The sequence below is a fragment of the Rhopalosiphum maidis genome, chromosome 2 (genome assembly GCF_003676215.2).
Source record: "Rhopalosiphum maidis isolate BTI-1 chromosome 2, ASM367621v3, whole genome shotgun sequence".
In the NCBI taxonomy this organism is placed as follows: Eukaryota; Metazoa; Arthropoda; class Insecta; order Hemiptera; family Aphididae; genus Rhopalosiphum; species Rhopalosiphum maidis.
This window is the reverse complement of record NC_040878.1, coordinates 58,735,429-58,752,529: the sequence shown is the minus strand read 5'-3', so window position 1 is coordinate 58,752,529 and position 17,101 is coordinate 58,735,429. Positions and strand designations below refer to the sequence as shown.

Here is a 17,101-nt window from a genome sequence, read left to right as displayed (position 1 = left end):
TATACTTGTCTTTATGTTTAAACAAAATATTATTTTGTGAAATAAAACTCACTAATTAGTTGTTTTGAATTAGAATATAGCTCATTGTGTTTTAAAAATTATTTAAAATACAACATATAATATTATATATCTAACAGTCTATTTAGTTAATATTGGTTTCATAAAAATGTACTGTATCAAAAATATGTTTTTTCTAAGCAAAGTCAATATAATATTCTATACTTAAATGTGTACATAAAATCAACAATTTATGACCAGTACACCAAGCAGCAAAAATAATCATTTTTCAATATACTTATATAAACTATAAAAATATAATTTCTGTTATATAATGAAAAAAAAAAATATTATTATAAGATATAAACATATGAATATTGTATATGTATACACATCATATAGTATAGTAATAATTTGATTAAAAGTATATTGAATAAATCACAGGTACCTCCTAGTAGATAAACATTATAACTTATAAGTAATGAGTGATGACAATAAAAAATATAAACTTAACATAAATATAGATTACACATTTTAATGGCATAAGTTGTTATTTAATAAAATAAAAATACCTATGAAGTTCAATTTTGTGTATGAAATATTTTTAACTTTCATTAATACTTACGTCAATTGTTTGGTACAACAGAGTATCTTTCAACAAGCAATAAGTTGCAGTCATCACAAACACGAACAGGTTTAGCAGATGATGGCAACATCATTGTGTTGTCTGAACACAATGCGCAAAATATTCCACCACAGTTTCTACAGTGATGCTATTTTTTAAACATAAAAATCATACATATAAATTAAAATAACTATAAAAATTTACAGAAAAAAATTAAATGTTAATCCCCAATAAGTATTGTCTTACTTTTCTTCTTGTTAAACTAAATTCTTTTTCACATTTTTTGCAATTGGCCACTTCATTGTCGCGTTCCCAGTGAGCTTGTGCTAATGTACTGTTAGCGGCTTCTTCCAGTTCATTAGACTTTAATATCTCCTTTTTCAACTGATTGGCCAATTCTTCAAGTGCTCGTTCTTGGCCTCGATACTTCTCTGTCAATCTATGATGTTCCTCTTGTAAATTAACATATTCCTAAGTATTTAAAAATTAATTTGAATTAAACAAAATTGTAGACGATTAAAAAATCAAGACAATAATTTACATTCGACATTGCTTTAAGTTGAACAATTTCTTCGTCAAGACGAGTTGCTTGATTTCCTGCCTTGGATAATTGTTCTTCAAGAGCAGACTTAGATTGTTGTTCTCTAACCAAATCTTCTTTTAATTTTATGATAGTTGTTGTCTGTCCAGCAATTTGATCATGGTATTTAAGTACTGAATCAGATATTTTTTTCTTCTCCTCTTCATTTTTTTTATATCTACGATTAATGAGGAAATAAATGGTAAGGAAATACATTATATGCAAATAAAAATAGATAAATAAAAAAACGTTGCGAGCATTATTTTAAATGTGAATAAAAAAAGTGAAAATTATAAAAAAAAACCTATCATTCTGTCATTTTAACCTCATATTGTTATATACAAAATGTCAAAATATGTTTTTGAGAGGTATTTTAGTAAAACTGACAAATTTATTATTTGTAACAACAACAGGCCCATGTCAATAGGACAATTTTATAGTTAATCAAACTAAATGGTTAACATTATAACATAATTAGTTGCACATCAGTCAAATGGTAAATTTAATTTGATTTTATAATGAAAGCCAAATAAGACAATATAGAAAAAGGAAATTAACTTGAGCCAATAGCAAAGATAAAGTTATTTGTTTAATAAACGTGGTAGGAAAGAAATATTACCTTTGCTCTCCAACAGCAATGCTAAATCAAATCAGTAATAGTCACAGAAACTAGTTCAATCAATGTTCCTAACCTAACCATTTCAAAAATGAATATCACTTAAACTAATCAAATTTTACTAATTAAAGCATGAGAAAAATTGGCAATGGGATGGTTTTAAAATTTTGTATCGTTACCAGATTTTATAACAGGGAATGAATATAGGACCTAATTTCAAAAATGATTTATTTAGAAAAAACATTTTTAGAAGGTAATAGTGAATTATATCGATGGTAATATTATAAACTTTACAACAACCATTTTTTGTTACAGTTTTTAATATCAATTTTGACAGAAAATACTTTCCAAAAACATATTCTGTTAATAAAAAAAAAAAATTAAAAAGCAAAAAATATAAAACTACAAAAAAAAAACATTTAATAAAATAATAAAAATAAAAATTGTTTTTGTTTTTTTTTTAGGACAATATTTTTAGGATGTTATTGAACATTTCATACGTAATAAATAAGTAGTTTATTAAATATAAGTCACTTTATACTATATTTTATTTAAATATCATAAAATAATAATAATGATATAAAGAAAAACAAAAACTTACAATACTAATACAAAGTTTGGTTTACATTAGTCATTGTATAGGAATATAAGAGTATATAGAATAATGTTTAAATGTTTATATTTCATAATTAATTAAATGACAATTATACACTAAAACAAAATAATTATAAATATAAATGTTGATAATGTAAAAGATAAATAGTATAGAATTGTTAATCTCAGATACTATCACTAACAGTCTGTGGCTCGCATCATTTTTTTATTTATCAAATCCTACATAAACAAATGTATGCACCCAAATACAATTTTATTACAAAATATAATTATTAGACATTTTGAATAGTATACTTTTTGCATAAATTTTATAATCAAAATGCCATAAAAATATTATGTAAAACAATTTAAACCAATAGATATTGCATTTAGATGCATCGAATTTCCAAATATAAAAGAATATGAATAAATAAATAAATACATACACCTCTTCAGTTTTTTTCAAAGCCTCTGTTAATGTTACATTTTTTGATTCCAATTTAGAAACAAACTCTGACTTGTGCTTAAGCGAACTCTCACTCTCCTGCAATTAAACCTTGAAACTAATTTATCAAGATAAAGAAATATGAAGAAAATTAACCTAATTTTTATTATTTACTCTAAATTTGGCATTTTAACTATAAGAATATATTTTTATCAAATTTAAACATTATTTGATTGTTCGGGATCAGTTAATGGCTCAGGACTTGGCGCATTTTCTTTCAGAATTGGAGTATATGATTGTCGGTGAAGTGATCTGTCTGGTCGAGAAGCCAACCTAGTGTCTGAATTAGAATTTCTCATGCCAGCATTGTTTCTCAATCTTAATTGTTGTGCATCGTGGAACTGTAAATTGCTCAGCAAGCAACCGATCTGTTCAGTTTTTTTTTGTAACCGGCTCACCATTTCAGCTTTTTTGGTCAAGTCTTCTTCACATTCCTGATCATTTCCCGACCCAATATTGTAGATCACATTTTATAACATTTTAAATAACCAATCATCAACCATAATTAAACACCAATATTTAATAAAAAAAGTTAACAATACAAATTACTATAAAGTTATGGGTCTCACCTGTAATTTTTTATACATTTCCAAGTTAATCATTTTGATGTCATCTAATTGTTTTCTTAATGAAACAATATTTTCCTGTTTTTCTCGACTTTCTTTTTCTAAAAGTTTCATGGCAACCTCCATTTCAGCTTTAAGGCTCATCTATTAACATAAAACAATAGGCTTCTCAATTTTTGATCATTTCATAAACAACAATATATACTTGTAAATGAAGTTCTTTTTCAGCTTCAATTCTTTGTTTCTTTTCATTTTCTGCAAATTGCTTAAGTGTATCCATGTCTCCAGTAGGAATATCAATAATTAAAGGTTCAGCCTGTAATATTTATAATATAGGTGCTATCATAATTACAATAGAGTATTTTTTCAGAAATACTAGATCAGATAAATTAATTTTATCTTATTCTTATTATTTAAAGTTTAAAATTATATATCTACATTTTTAGAATCATTTTGCTTAGTCAATTGATTTTTAATTAATTGGTTTTCTTCTTTCAATGTTGCATAACTGTTATTGGCCATATCAAGTTCTTCTTTAATTAAAGTATTTGATGTTGTAAGTGTTTCTACTTTCGACTCTAAATTTGCCACAGTTGCCCTAAAAACCATTAAAATGGTTATCGTAAAAAATTAAATTGTACATAAAACATACTTAAGGTGGCAATTAAGTTCTTCTATATAATTTTTTTGATCAAGCACTACATTCATATTTTCTGACTCGAGACCTAATGGACTATCAGGACAACTGACAGTGCCTTGTATATGATGATTAGGATGGTGGCTTGAGCGCAGATATAATGAGAAATCAATTACACCTTGTTGTGAATCCAAATCTTCTTCCTAGTAAAATATTATACAATTGTAAACAAAATGACAATAATCCACTTAATATATTAATATCTTGCCTTAATACACAAATTACAGTCAATAACATTAAGGCCGACCATAAGGCCAACGATAACAATAGCTTCGTCACTCATCATTAAAGCATCAGGCTCAAAATAATCTACTAATTCTTCATCACGATAGTCCACTAAAATTTTTAAATAATCAGCCAATTTTTTTTGCATTAAGGCCACTCTTAACCAAGCTCTTGCTCTACCCATTGGAGTTCTGAAAAAATAGTAATTTAAAAAAGTTCTTATGTTAATATAATTTGCATTTACTTGACAGTAGGTAAATCTCGAATACTATTTGTTAATTCTTGTGCATCCGGTGTTAACTTTTCAACAGTTTGCAATATATCCCATAATTCTTTTTTGGGGCCCAAAAGCCCTTTCTTAGGGCGTAACCCATGTCTTAGGACATGTTCCAAGACAATAAAAAAATGTTGTAAAGGTGCATGATCTGAATCAAGCATACGTCCATTTTTCAGTGAATTTTCAATTAGTTCTTTAACAATCAGCTTGGATATGTTTACCAGGTTACGTCTCTCGATCAATACAGGGTCACGATCTAAATTCAACAATTATAATTGTATTATTCTAGCATAAAATGGTACTTAAAAAAATTATCATGATTTTTAAGTAATTATATACCTAATAAGAATGGTAAGTCTGGAGAAGTAAGACATTGTGATGGAAAAATATCAGATAATGGATCATCAGTTATTTCACGTAAACATAACCATTCGCCCTCAACTGACACTCGGAAATTACATAAGTACAAATCTTGAGAGCTTGGGTCCAAGTTTTGCATCCATTTATTTAACATCATTGTTCTTATATTTAAATAAAATAAAACGAATCTTAGATAAAAGATAAGTAAGGTTCGTGTGTACCAGCATTGTGTTTAAAATCAAAATCAAATTTAATAAAATAATTATACTATATTAATAAAATAACATGCAAACACAATTTTAGGAACTATAATCCTAATGCAAAATAACACAACAACAAATTAAATAACAAAATCAAAATGTAAGAAGTATGCATTGTAAATAACATTGTTATGTAATATTTATTTGTCCAATGTAAACATTAAATAACACATTCAATTTTATAATAAATATCTAATAAATAATAGTTAATAAAGTAACATTAGAGAAGATAATAATTAACATAAATAACAATAACCTATGATCTAAAGTACAATTTTGCATAAAGTTAAAATGTAATTTAACATAATGAATACAATAGGTAAGTTATTTAATAATTATAATATTGGACTGATAATATTATGCTTAAGTTAACGCAGTGACATCACGCATTTCTAGGGGGGAGTGGAGGAGGCATTCGTTGTCTTGGTGGTAGTGGTGGTAAAGGAACATTTGAAGGTGGTGGATAGTTCGGCATTCCATCTGAGTTTGGACTTTGATCGGATCTTGCAGGTAATGGAGGTCTCATTGGAGCAGATCTTAACTTGTCTGTCCATAAGGGCACAACATTGTTTGTGATAGTTTCAATCTCATTTTTTATAGCAAATGCCCAATTATTATTTTTAGCAGTTAAAATTAAGGTATAGTTGTAGATTGATATTTGTTTTATTTTTAAAGCATTAGCTGCAAAACGACCATTTTCATAAGTGATTTCAGCACGATCTATGAAATATCTTGCATTTAAAATTTTACCAAAAGAACCAAGACCTTGAAGCATGATATTTTTAAATGATTCATCATCTAAAGGAAAGTCAGTGTTTTCAATATGTACTAAAATAACACCATCAATTGGTCCATATTCATTCCATAATATATTCAATTCTCTTTCCCTTTGGGTTTGATCAACACACAGTATTTCAATTTCATAAGAAGCCGTTACAGGCCTATGATCACTCTCTTTGATTTCAGCTCGTCCATAGAATACTTGCTTACCATTTGGCCAATCATTATTCTCATTACAATACCAAAGTACACGATCAGTCCAAGCTGGTGTACGACATTTATCACTAGAGTCATATTCATCTGATAGTATGTCATATTTGTAAGTTGGAGGAAATGTAATAGGAGCTTCAAAGAAATTTTCAAAAACTTTTTTATCTCTGCATTGTGCTAAAAGTTGATCATATTTCAAAACTTCTTCCAAGTCGCCATCTAGTACATGATTTATCAAATCTAAGCGATCCATATCCACTCGATAATTAAAATCTCCACACCAATATACATAATCATTTGATTGAATTGGAATTTTCAATTTTCTTGCTATTTCATTAAAATCTGCATTACGATCAGCAACTTGTGATTGTCCAGCAGCAAAGTGGGAGCATATAAAACAAAGATTTGTAGCATCTAAAGTGAATCTCACCATTACAGCTCCTTTATTACCAGTTGTACCTCCCATTCCTGTCTTAACAAAGTCTGTAGTTACATCTTTAATATAAGGTAATAGTTCTGGTTTAACAAATATAAACAAACAAACACCAACTAGTTGTGTACTAGTAAGTAGGACAAAATCCCTTTTAGAAGATAAAATATTTTTAAGGCTTTTACTCCAAGAGTCTGCATTGTTTGAACTAGCAGCCATAATATTACTAGCATTTAAGTCAACAATTTCTTCAAATCCAATTGCATAAATATCAGGAAGATTATTGTTATCATTTAGGAAGAACTTTTTTGATGGATCAAATAAAGATACTTTATAGGGATCTAAGAGCCATTTGGATAATGATTCCAAGTTATTAGAATCAAAATTTAAAAAATGTTTACCTCCATTTACATTGTAAGTAGCAATAGAAATTCTTAAATTACTCTTGTAAGTATAGGATTTATATTTTTTACACATTTCTTCTGCCAAATCTGGATGGCATTGCCAAGTATTATACGGAAGTAATGCTTTAGCTTTTGCTAACAACTCATTGTTAAAGGCATTACCCGATAATAATATATCAAATCCTTCTTGTTTACTAGAATCTAACAGATTATTTTGAATAGTTCTAGCTGCAGATCTAGCTCCATCCAATAATTTTGATCCACCTTGAATTGCACCAGTACCAGCATATATTCTACTTATCTCATTGCCATTGTTCACCCAAAGCTGTTGAAATACTTCTTCAAATCTTGATATTATTTGATCAGTTTCATTTTGACAAAGAAATTCTAGTTGTTTGGCCAATACTTCCAAAGCAAAAAATTTTTGAATACAGTTTGTACGATCAAGACAATCGGTACAGTTTATTCTCATAGTACCCGTTTGATGTTTTACAACCGAGTTACCTTTTGCATAAAACAAACCAAATGAATCTAAATATGGATTAACTGAGTTTTTCAATTTTTGTAGACTTTTATCCCCATTACTTTTAAACTCTTGATGATAATCAAATGCAACAAATGGTATGAAAGAAAATGCTGAAGTGGAATGTTTTTGCTCAAATGCATAGCTCAAGGCAGATTCATTTTCTTTACTGTTTGAATTTGCTCCACCTAATAAATTAATAAAAATTATGTTACCATAACAATCTGTTAGTGACTTGACATGTTTATCATAAACGTCTGCTGAAGATTCTATGCTTCTTGACAATTTTACTTTATGTGCTCCAACATTCATTCCTGGTTGTTCCCAAAATAGTGGTACACTACCTCTTATTTGCACAAATGAAGTAACCTCATCATCCAAGTAGATTACTTGTTCAGTTTCAACAAAATTCGCAACATAACCATCATCATTACAACCACGGACATTAAATCTGGTTCCAGCTCTTCTACAACTCAATCTTGATATTATAGCAATTCTGGCTTGTTTATGTCTTGCATAGACAGTTTTTATCTCAATACTGCCACAAACAATTTTCATTAACCATTGAGAGGTATTAATTCCAAAATGAATAAAATATACATGTAAATTGCGATTCCAAAAGAAACGATTATCAGGAACACAGTTATTCCATTGTCTCTGGGCGCACAGGGTCAAATCAAAACGAACATCTTGTGACATGTACCTTGAAAAATAAAAACTACCGCTGTTTAAGAGCTTCCGTACTTCAGATGCATAGTCATCGCTTTGTTGTTTACGCAGTGAAACAAACGTGGTTTGCGTGATTTTGAATATTTCCGCATCAGATATCTTGCCAACTGATTGGCAGCCAGTTACCAACACCAGGAATAATGCTACTTTATTGTCAATGTTTACATTCAATACGCCAAGACATCCATAGGCGTCTACAATTTTCACACACTGTCGTTTAAATGTGTCAAACTCACTGACTGTGGCCGTGCACAAAGTGTTGTTTTCAAACAACAACACTTCAGCTTGCATACGATTTTCTAAAACAACGCAATGACTGTTGGACGGCTTTTCGTAGGCTCTGTAAATTTTGCCGATGATTGATGGAGTCTGTTTGGCGGACATTGTTCAGTGCCTCCTCCCCCGACTTAAATGGTTTACTCAAACATACATGGGTGGTAAGTAGATACCTCGATTTCGGACTAAAAACAAAAAAAATATATATATAAAAAAAACAAAAACAAAAAGAACAAGCGATGATACAATGCAATATTATTATGGTGGTCATATAACAATATGGAAAATAATAAAGCGGTGTCACGGATTATTGATCACTATACAACTATTATGGACAAGCATAAAAAACGGAAATAAAAAAAAAACAATATTATAAAGCCACCACAATAGCTGGTTCACATTTATCGAAATATTGACTTGACGAACTTACGACAAGATTTCACTTGAGAATTGGTTTTATTAAGACGGTGTACGAGGTATACCGTGTACGACGAGAACGCCTCTCGAAACGTACACGACACCGTCCACTAGGTGTTGGTGGAAAGTATTGATTTCTTGCTCGGCCGCTGGGGGGCTGCCTGCTTGTCAGCCTTATAGTGTTCGATGCTCGCGCTAAATACATTCCGCGGCGAACATACGAATACACGATAGTATGGACATTTGTAGATAGTGACGATAGTGTCTTGTGGTTGTTGTTGTTATGAGCGAAATCGATTCCGTGTGCCCTCACTTTCTCGATAAAATCAGTTTTCGTACCAGTTACGAGTGTGAAACTGTGGACTACGAGCAAAATATCTGGCGATTGCAGAAAAAAGAAAAATTCTAAAAAATGTTGTTAAGCTAAAAACCGCGGGTAATTTATAATGTTATAGTACAACTATAACAATAACACAATATCACACTTGTTTAATTCAATATTCATAAAATCGTAAACGATAACTATCGACATTAACAACGCTAAATTTTAACATCGGCAATTATGTATTATAAGATTGTAAAGTAGAACAATCGATCAGAAAAAATAAAAAACACAATCGATCTTTTACGATTTCGCTTAGCTCTCCTGGACAGTGGCGGCGGCGGCGGCAAACAAAATACGCAGACAGCTGAGGAACTGACTGAAATATTGAATTGGCGATTTTTTATTCTATGGTTGTGAAATTGTATTTTGTGTATTGTACTTGCACTGATGTGTCGCTTTGGTTCGCGCGCGTGTGTGTGTGGCGCACTTGAACTCAGCGTAGCAACATGATGTTTATTTTAAATTTGAATCGCACTATTCGTTAACAGAACGCGCATTCTTTCACTTGTCACTTTATCAACTTACAATTATAAATTAAATTTATAAATATTAAAGTACTATGTATAGGATATATAAATTACCTACATGCAGTAGGCCCAGTAGGGTTCGGGTGGTTCAGCAAGTGCTGATTTTACGAGTCACCGGGGTACGGGGAGACGAATTGAAATTTAAAAATTGTTTAGTTCCATATTCCTAATGATTTATATCTAAAATTGATATAATAAATCTAATAATACAAGAATAATACAATAATATTTCATAAAATCAGGTATCAGATTTTTAAATTTCAGATCTTCAAAAATAAAATATCATGCTCATTGGCCACATAGGCATGCGCAGACCTGAATTTCAGGGGGTGCCTACATTTTTTCGGGTCTTATTTTAACAAGACATGTACATATTTTAATAAATTATAATGCACGAGTAAATATTACTTAGGTACATTATATCACAAATTAATCAGTGGTATTACTAGTACCAAGTAATACAATATTTCATTAGATAGTTGGATCTAGAATCTATTTTCAAGATAATTGCAATATTTATTTATTATTTTTACTTTTGTAGTCAATAACATCTAGCTGTTATACTTATTATAAGTTTTAATACGCAAATTTAAAATATTTTACGTTGTATTATTTTTTTTTTATCCCGAAACATAATTTTTTTTAACGACATATTTTAGAAAAAAATATTACTTTTATTTTAGTAACATTAGTTAAAATATGGGTCCATGTATTATATGCTATAGGACTTAAATTTTAGGGCTCCAATTATATGTCGGGGAATGCCCAGACACACCCGGAACCCCCCGTGCATACGCCTATGATTGGCCATTGCTCATAAAAAGCAAAAGTATATCGTTTTGACATTGTTTAACATGCAATAATTTAATTATAAAATGTCACTAAATAAAAATAAAACTATAGATAGCACTAACGACTGTCGACTAGTTACGGTATTGTAAACGGATTTATCGGTAAAAACTAATTAATAGTATAAATAATGATTATTGAATAACCAAAAAAATCGTAAATTCGCAAATTTATTATTTTTTCTATTGATATTTATAGGCAATTCAAATAAAAATGATTTACCTACGACTGCAATTTTCCAGTCATTAAATTGTCACTTACAAAATTTGATTCAAATTTTAACTCGAAACAGTCGCTAAGACGGAAAAGATAGGGCCATGGCCTTACTTGAAAATTTTTGGCTCTACCACTGGCCTAAGTGGCCTAACCTAAGACATTATAATATACTCATTTTTAATTTTTTTTTTTGGCCCTACCTAGAAAAAAATGCTGGCGCCGCCACTGACTCGAAAACACATAACGACATAACATTTATAAATCTTGTGTTAAGTTCTCAAGCCTACACCAGCGTTTCCCGACCTATGGGCTGCGGGAATCGCAGAACTGGGCCATGGACCATATAATTATATTAAGCGTCGGGTTACCCTACAGGCAAAATAATCAGGTGATTGGAGCGGCAAATTTGGTGCACTTAAAAAATAAAAAATAAAATATATTTATAATATTATATTATAATTTGAGACGGCAGTAAATTTCCTGCTTGTGGGCAGTAAGCAAATTATTTAGTCAATAATAACTACAATAATGTACTATACAGTTATTTAAAAAAATAAATATAGGTAGAAACTAAATGTCGAGAGTGATTTAAGAGGACACTATACACGTATGCGTTGTCTCTGTCTTACTAATACACTGTATGTTATGTATGTATGCTACATACGTAATAACAAATTCGCATTTGCGTTCAGCAAAACACATTTTGTGATGTCAGCTTTAATATTAGAGTAAATTTACCTATTATTAAATTTAAAGTTAAGAATATTATCTAGAAAAATACACATGCTTTTATTGATATAATCATTTTAAAGTGAGTTATGAACATTTTAAAGTTGTGATATTTTACATAGCTATATAACTTACTATAAAATAATTATATCAATAAAAGCATATGTAATTTTCTAAATAATATTCTTACCTTTAAGTTTGATAATAGGTAAATTTATTCTAATATTAAAGCTAACATAACAAAATGTGTTCTACTAAATGCAAATTTACTATGATATACATTAGTAATAGTAGTAAGACAGAGAAAACACATGCGGGTATGACTAACACTATCCAGTTTTAAACTCTTTAATCTAGAATTCCAGAAATTGACTCTTGTGTTGAACAAGCAATGTCAAAAATCACATTAAATTGTTTTTCCTTTAACTGTTTAACTTGTGATTATGTTGAATAAAGTTTTTTTTCTCAATAAATAATTGTTTTTTAAATTTTATTTCTAATAACTGATGTATAGGGCGTATATAATAATAGGTACATACGTATAAAGGTGTGCAGTGTGCTATAAGTTATTAGTGGGTCTCAAAGATTTTTTTTTTTAAAAATTGACGGTCCACACAACTATAAGGTTGGGAACCGCTAGCCTAAATTAAATTAATAACTACCTAGAAAATATTTGTAAATTTCAGTGAATTTGATGAATTTCATAAAAATTTGAATGTTTAACGAAAACGATTATAAATAAAAATGTTGATGCCGTGATGGACAAAATGTATTTCAAATATAAACAACTTAGTACACACGAGAAACCTTGTATACAATTTCCAAGCTTTTTAATTTAAAAACAAATTTTAATATCCATAAATTTAAAAAAACTGAATAAGTTAAAAATTTCAAATATCTATAAATATTGTATAAAAGTCAAAAAAGAGACAAATATTAATTGTTTCATGCCTTGAAAATTATAACATTAATATTTGGTAAACATGTGACGTACTGTGTACATGTCATCTTCAAAGTTATATTTCTTAATAATTTTTGTTATAGTTGATTTTATTCAAAGATATGAGATAACTAAAAAACATGGAAAGTGATTTTTTTATGAATTTGTATTGTTTATATTTTGTGAAGGCCAGAGAGAAAACAAATAATGCGCTAACAGTAAAATATTTTTCAACAGTGCCAACTGCCATTAGATATTGCAACAATCATTGTTAGCTCATGTCAGAAAAAAATAATGAAATTTTAAGAATCATACTTAATAATATTTGAAGCTTTTCTGTAAATGACAGTTGTTAACATTCGAGGTATGTCAAAAATAATGATTCCAGTTATTTTGTTGTAGTTCAAAAAATATTATTCATAGGGCCATAATACTTTTCTTCATTATGCATACTATTATTTACTTTACACCAGGGCGGATCCAGACCAAGATAACAGGGGGGGGGGCGATTTTTAAAGGGCATACATTAATTTTGATAAAGTATTTATTTAGGTACATACATATGTTACTTTCCACAGTCTCGTACAGAAGAAAAAAAATATTTTTTATAGTAGATAATAGTAATAAAAAAATATATCACTTTAATTTTGTTATACTTGAAGAATAATTACGTCAAAAACTAAAATCAGGGACTTAAACTATTTTTTTTTGAGAGAACAGGAGGGAGGGGCGATCGCCCCAATCGCTCCCCTTTGGAGCCACCACTGCTTTACACACTATTTCAATTATCAAATATTTAAATTAATTTAAAACTATTTATACTGATTGTTTTGCAAAAAATAGTTCAACCTAATGTATTACTAATAGTAATATAAATAATAAATATATCTATAATAAAATATCCAAGGAAATATTTTAAGTTGATAGAACTCTGCTGAGAATAGTTTTTCATTGTATACAATATACTTTATAATTGAACTAAAATTTATTACATTAAATAGTAATTTAAATGGCACACTCAATACAATAACTTTTTCTTTTTTTAACTAACATGTATTCATGTTGCTAGATACCTATACGAGTAATTTATTAAGAATAAATCCATCTGTAATATGATTAAAAATACATTGGAATATAAGTAATTTTATAAAATAGTTAGATTCACTGTTTAAAGTATTTTATAAATGTTATTTATATTTAATTTTTTACACATAGCTACGCCTACATCCCTTGAGATTAAACATGTATCTGCTGTCAGTATAACACAATAATCAAGTATCATAGATTGTATATATATACAGAGTGATTTTTTTTCCAAATTTTACATATTTTTTCAAACATATTTATAATATTTTAAACGTATTGCCTTTAGTGATTTTTAAGATTATGATTGTTGGTATAAAACAAAAATCAATTTTTGACTTTTAACTATCAATCTAGTTATATTTGTAAATCCAAGCTGAAGCAAAAATACTTTTTAACAATGTTGATATATAAATATTGAGGTACTAAATATTAATAAAATAGTTTACCATTAGTAAGCATTAAGAATGTTTAGATTATATCATTTACATTTTAAATGGCTATAGATTTAAAAATACTATGGCTTTTATATTTGACATTTTCTTACAAATATTCTGTGGAAGATTATTTAGTTAAAAATATAAGTTGTTCTTTAAAAATAAAATGTTATTAATGTAATAATAAAAATTACAGCCAGGATTTATATACTCTAAAAACTTTAAAAATATTGCATTTATGCTCTTGTTTTGTAGAAATATATCCTTAAAAATAAAAAATATGTAACAAAAAATCTTTAATTTTATTATTTTTAATATCTTTACTAAACATTAATACATTTTAAACAGAACAAAACTGAGCAATCTGTAGAAAAAATACCTTTATAGTTGGCAACAAATTGGTTAAGCCTACTCAACATTGTTGCACTAATTTTTGGCATTTTTTTAATATAAATCAATAAAATTTAATGAAAAAATTATGCACATTTGGATAAAATGACAAACATGAAGAAACTTGACTAAAATATAGTTCATGAAAACTTACTCAATAATAGATTACTATAGATAACTAGTCCCAGCAGAATTTCTATAATAGGTATACTAAAATAATATGTCACTATAATATCAAATAAGATAAGGTTTCCTTCGTCAATTGTACAGACTATAAACATGTTATTTATAATCAAAATATTATATATTATGCATTGAAAAACCTTAAAATATAGAAATATGCTGCACATGTTGAAAAATTGCAAAATATGCAAAATAAAACTTTGTATTTTAGATCTATTGACTATGATTCTGTTTGAAAAAAATATACAAATGCATATAAATCTGGGCCTTAATAATAACCATAAGCTAAAAAAATAAAATGAATAGAAAGTATTAGAAAAACATATGTTTAAATATGATACATTTTATAATTTACATTTTATTTTTTTAAATTTAACATTACGATAATAAATTGTATACAATATTAGATAGTAGATACACATGATCAATTTGTTTTTATATAAATACTTCTTAGACTTAGGAAAAAAAAAATAAATAGGTGGTATTATAAATTATTAAGGATTTCATTATTATCTAAAATTACTATTGATTGCCTACAATTAACATTGATACATTTTATAATAAAGTAAATTCAATAGATTTTTATAGTCATAGGTGCTACTAGGGGGGGAACTTGGGTGGGGTTAGCGCACCCATTTTTTTATGTTAGTGTTAATAATCAATACTAGTGGTGTAGGGGCAAAACCCCTACGGGTAACTAATATCAATTTAGCCTACCCAGAAATAAGAGTTCTAGTTGCGCCTATGTATATAGTGTTGAGGGAATATTAATTAGTTAAATATTGGTGTTTTATTTAATGATAATAAGTAAAAATGTGTATGCAATTCTTTAAAATTATTTCATAAACCTCGATTATGACAAACAGAATAATAAATCACAACACAATTTTTCTGATTATTCAGTTTTTATTGTGTAATAAATGTGCCAATATTACTTGGTCATGTTTTCACCTATTAAGTATTAATGTTTAAATTTATGAGGACTAAATTTTATGAACGTTTATTAACATAGGTATTGTATAGTAGGACTGTAAAACTTAATAATTCAAAATACTGAAAAATATACATACATTTAAATTTGAATACTTGAAGCATTAATTTTCCCCACTTACCTAAGTAGGTATAATAATTATAATTGTATTTTATACAATATGGTCTGTAAAAAAAGAAGTATTGCCTAGGTTATAAATGTAATGTATTTTATTTTTACTATAAAAATCAAAACAGATAATTTTTATATGACATGTATTATGTATTGTGATTTCAAATTATTATATTTTTAACAATTATAGCCCTATAGGTATAATATAGGTTAGTATTAAACAAGTATTAGATTTACATATCTAAGCAGGGACCATTCTACTATGTCTTATAGATAATGAGATAATTAAAATAAAATGGTAGGCATATTTTATAAAGATAGCCGGTTATTAATTCTTTAATAATTTTGTTTTTGAAAATATTTTAGAAACCAGACAATTTATTTGAAATTTTTGTTATTAATTAGATATTATTCCAATATTGTTTTAACTTAACAATTTTGAATATTTTTTATCCTTAAATTAAGAGGTCTATGATACTTGAACTTTTGGAGTGTAGAGGTTAAATTCCTATTTAAATTCATATTTTTAATTATTTAACCAGTTAGCTCATTAAATTAATTTCTTTATTATATAATTAGAAAAATTAAGAATTAAATGTACGACCAGAGTATTGCTGAGAGACGAATGGTTTTGGAACAAAGAAATAATGGTAGATAAAGAATGATTAAATTTATAATATACATTACATTAAAATTGAATAAACAACTTACGTTTAGGAAATTTTCGTTCTGGTCTAGCTTTCCTGGAAGATGAAAAAAATATAGGCCATCTATCAATGGACGTTAACGATGGAGATCGAGAAGAACTTTTAATGCCACTGTCAAACGAATCCGAACTTTCAATAACGGCAGATAGACCTTCGGCACTGGGATTATTCATGACTGTGTTATTCGAATTACTTTTTTTTTTATATTAATTAATAATTTCACCGAAAACTGAAGAGGCGAAACACAATGCTAGTTTAACACCGTAGTAAGTTTTAATTTTTTTCGTCGTCACTACCAAAGAATCAAATTAGAAACTTCTAATAATTAATAAATTTCATTCAAACATCTAACTTATAAGTGATAACAATATTTTTTAGATTATTGATAAGATTATTTTTTTCATCGCAGTGGTTGTAGATAGTATACATAATCAACCATGGTTCTCATAGAATATTAAGCAGTGATATTTTGGCATGATCGT

At 28.0% G+C, this 17,101-nt stretch overlaps 1 protein-coding gene across 4 annotated transcripts; it reads right to left on the bottom strand.

Annotated features, from left to right (window-relative positions):
* Positions 1–420: 420 nt before the first annotated feature.
* LOC113554895 (RUN and FYVE domain-containing protein 2) lies at positions 421–16,953 on the bottom strand. Of its 4 annotated transcripts, XM_026958982.1 has the most exons (12): positions 9,085–9,449; positions 5,022–5,203; positions 4,650–4,938; positions 4,389–4,596; positions 4,136–4,323; positions 3,922–4,081; positions 3,689–3,799; positions 3,487–3,627; positions 2,859–2,956; positions 1,164–1,380; positions 869–1,093; positions 421–770 (listed from the first exon to the last, which is right to left on the bottom strand). In XM_026958982.1, exons 2-12 carry the CDS (start codon positions 5,197–5,199, stop codon positions 624–626), a joined length of 1,962 nt encoding a protein of 653 aa, XP_026814783.1. In that variant the 5' UTR covers positions 5,200–5,203; positions 9,085–9,449; the 3' UTR covers positions 421–623. The 4 variants fall into 4 exon arrangements, with proteins under 4 accessions (XP_026814783.1, XP_026814784.1, XP_026814781.1 ...); XM_026958983.1 differs by lacking the exons at positions 5,022–5,203; positions 9,085–9,449 and adding an exon at positions 16,624–16,953; XM_026958980.1 differs by lacking the exons at positions 421–770; positions 869–1,093; positions 1,164–1,380; ... (6 more) ...; positions 4,650–4,938; positions 5,022–5,203 and adding exons at positions 5,292–8,839; positions 16,624–16,732.
* Between the last annotated feature and the right edge of the window lie 148 nt (positions 16,954–17,101).

Bases quoted from the DNA above. Each gene is read 5' to 3' on its own strand.
- LOC113554895 (XM_026958981.1), bottom strand. From the start codon at position 8,762: ATGTCCGCCAAACAGACTCCATCAATCATCGGCAAAATTTACAGAGCC.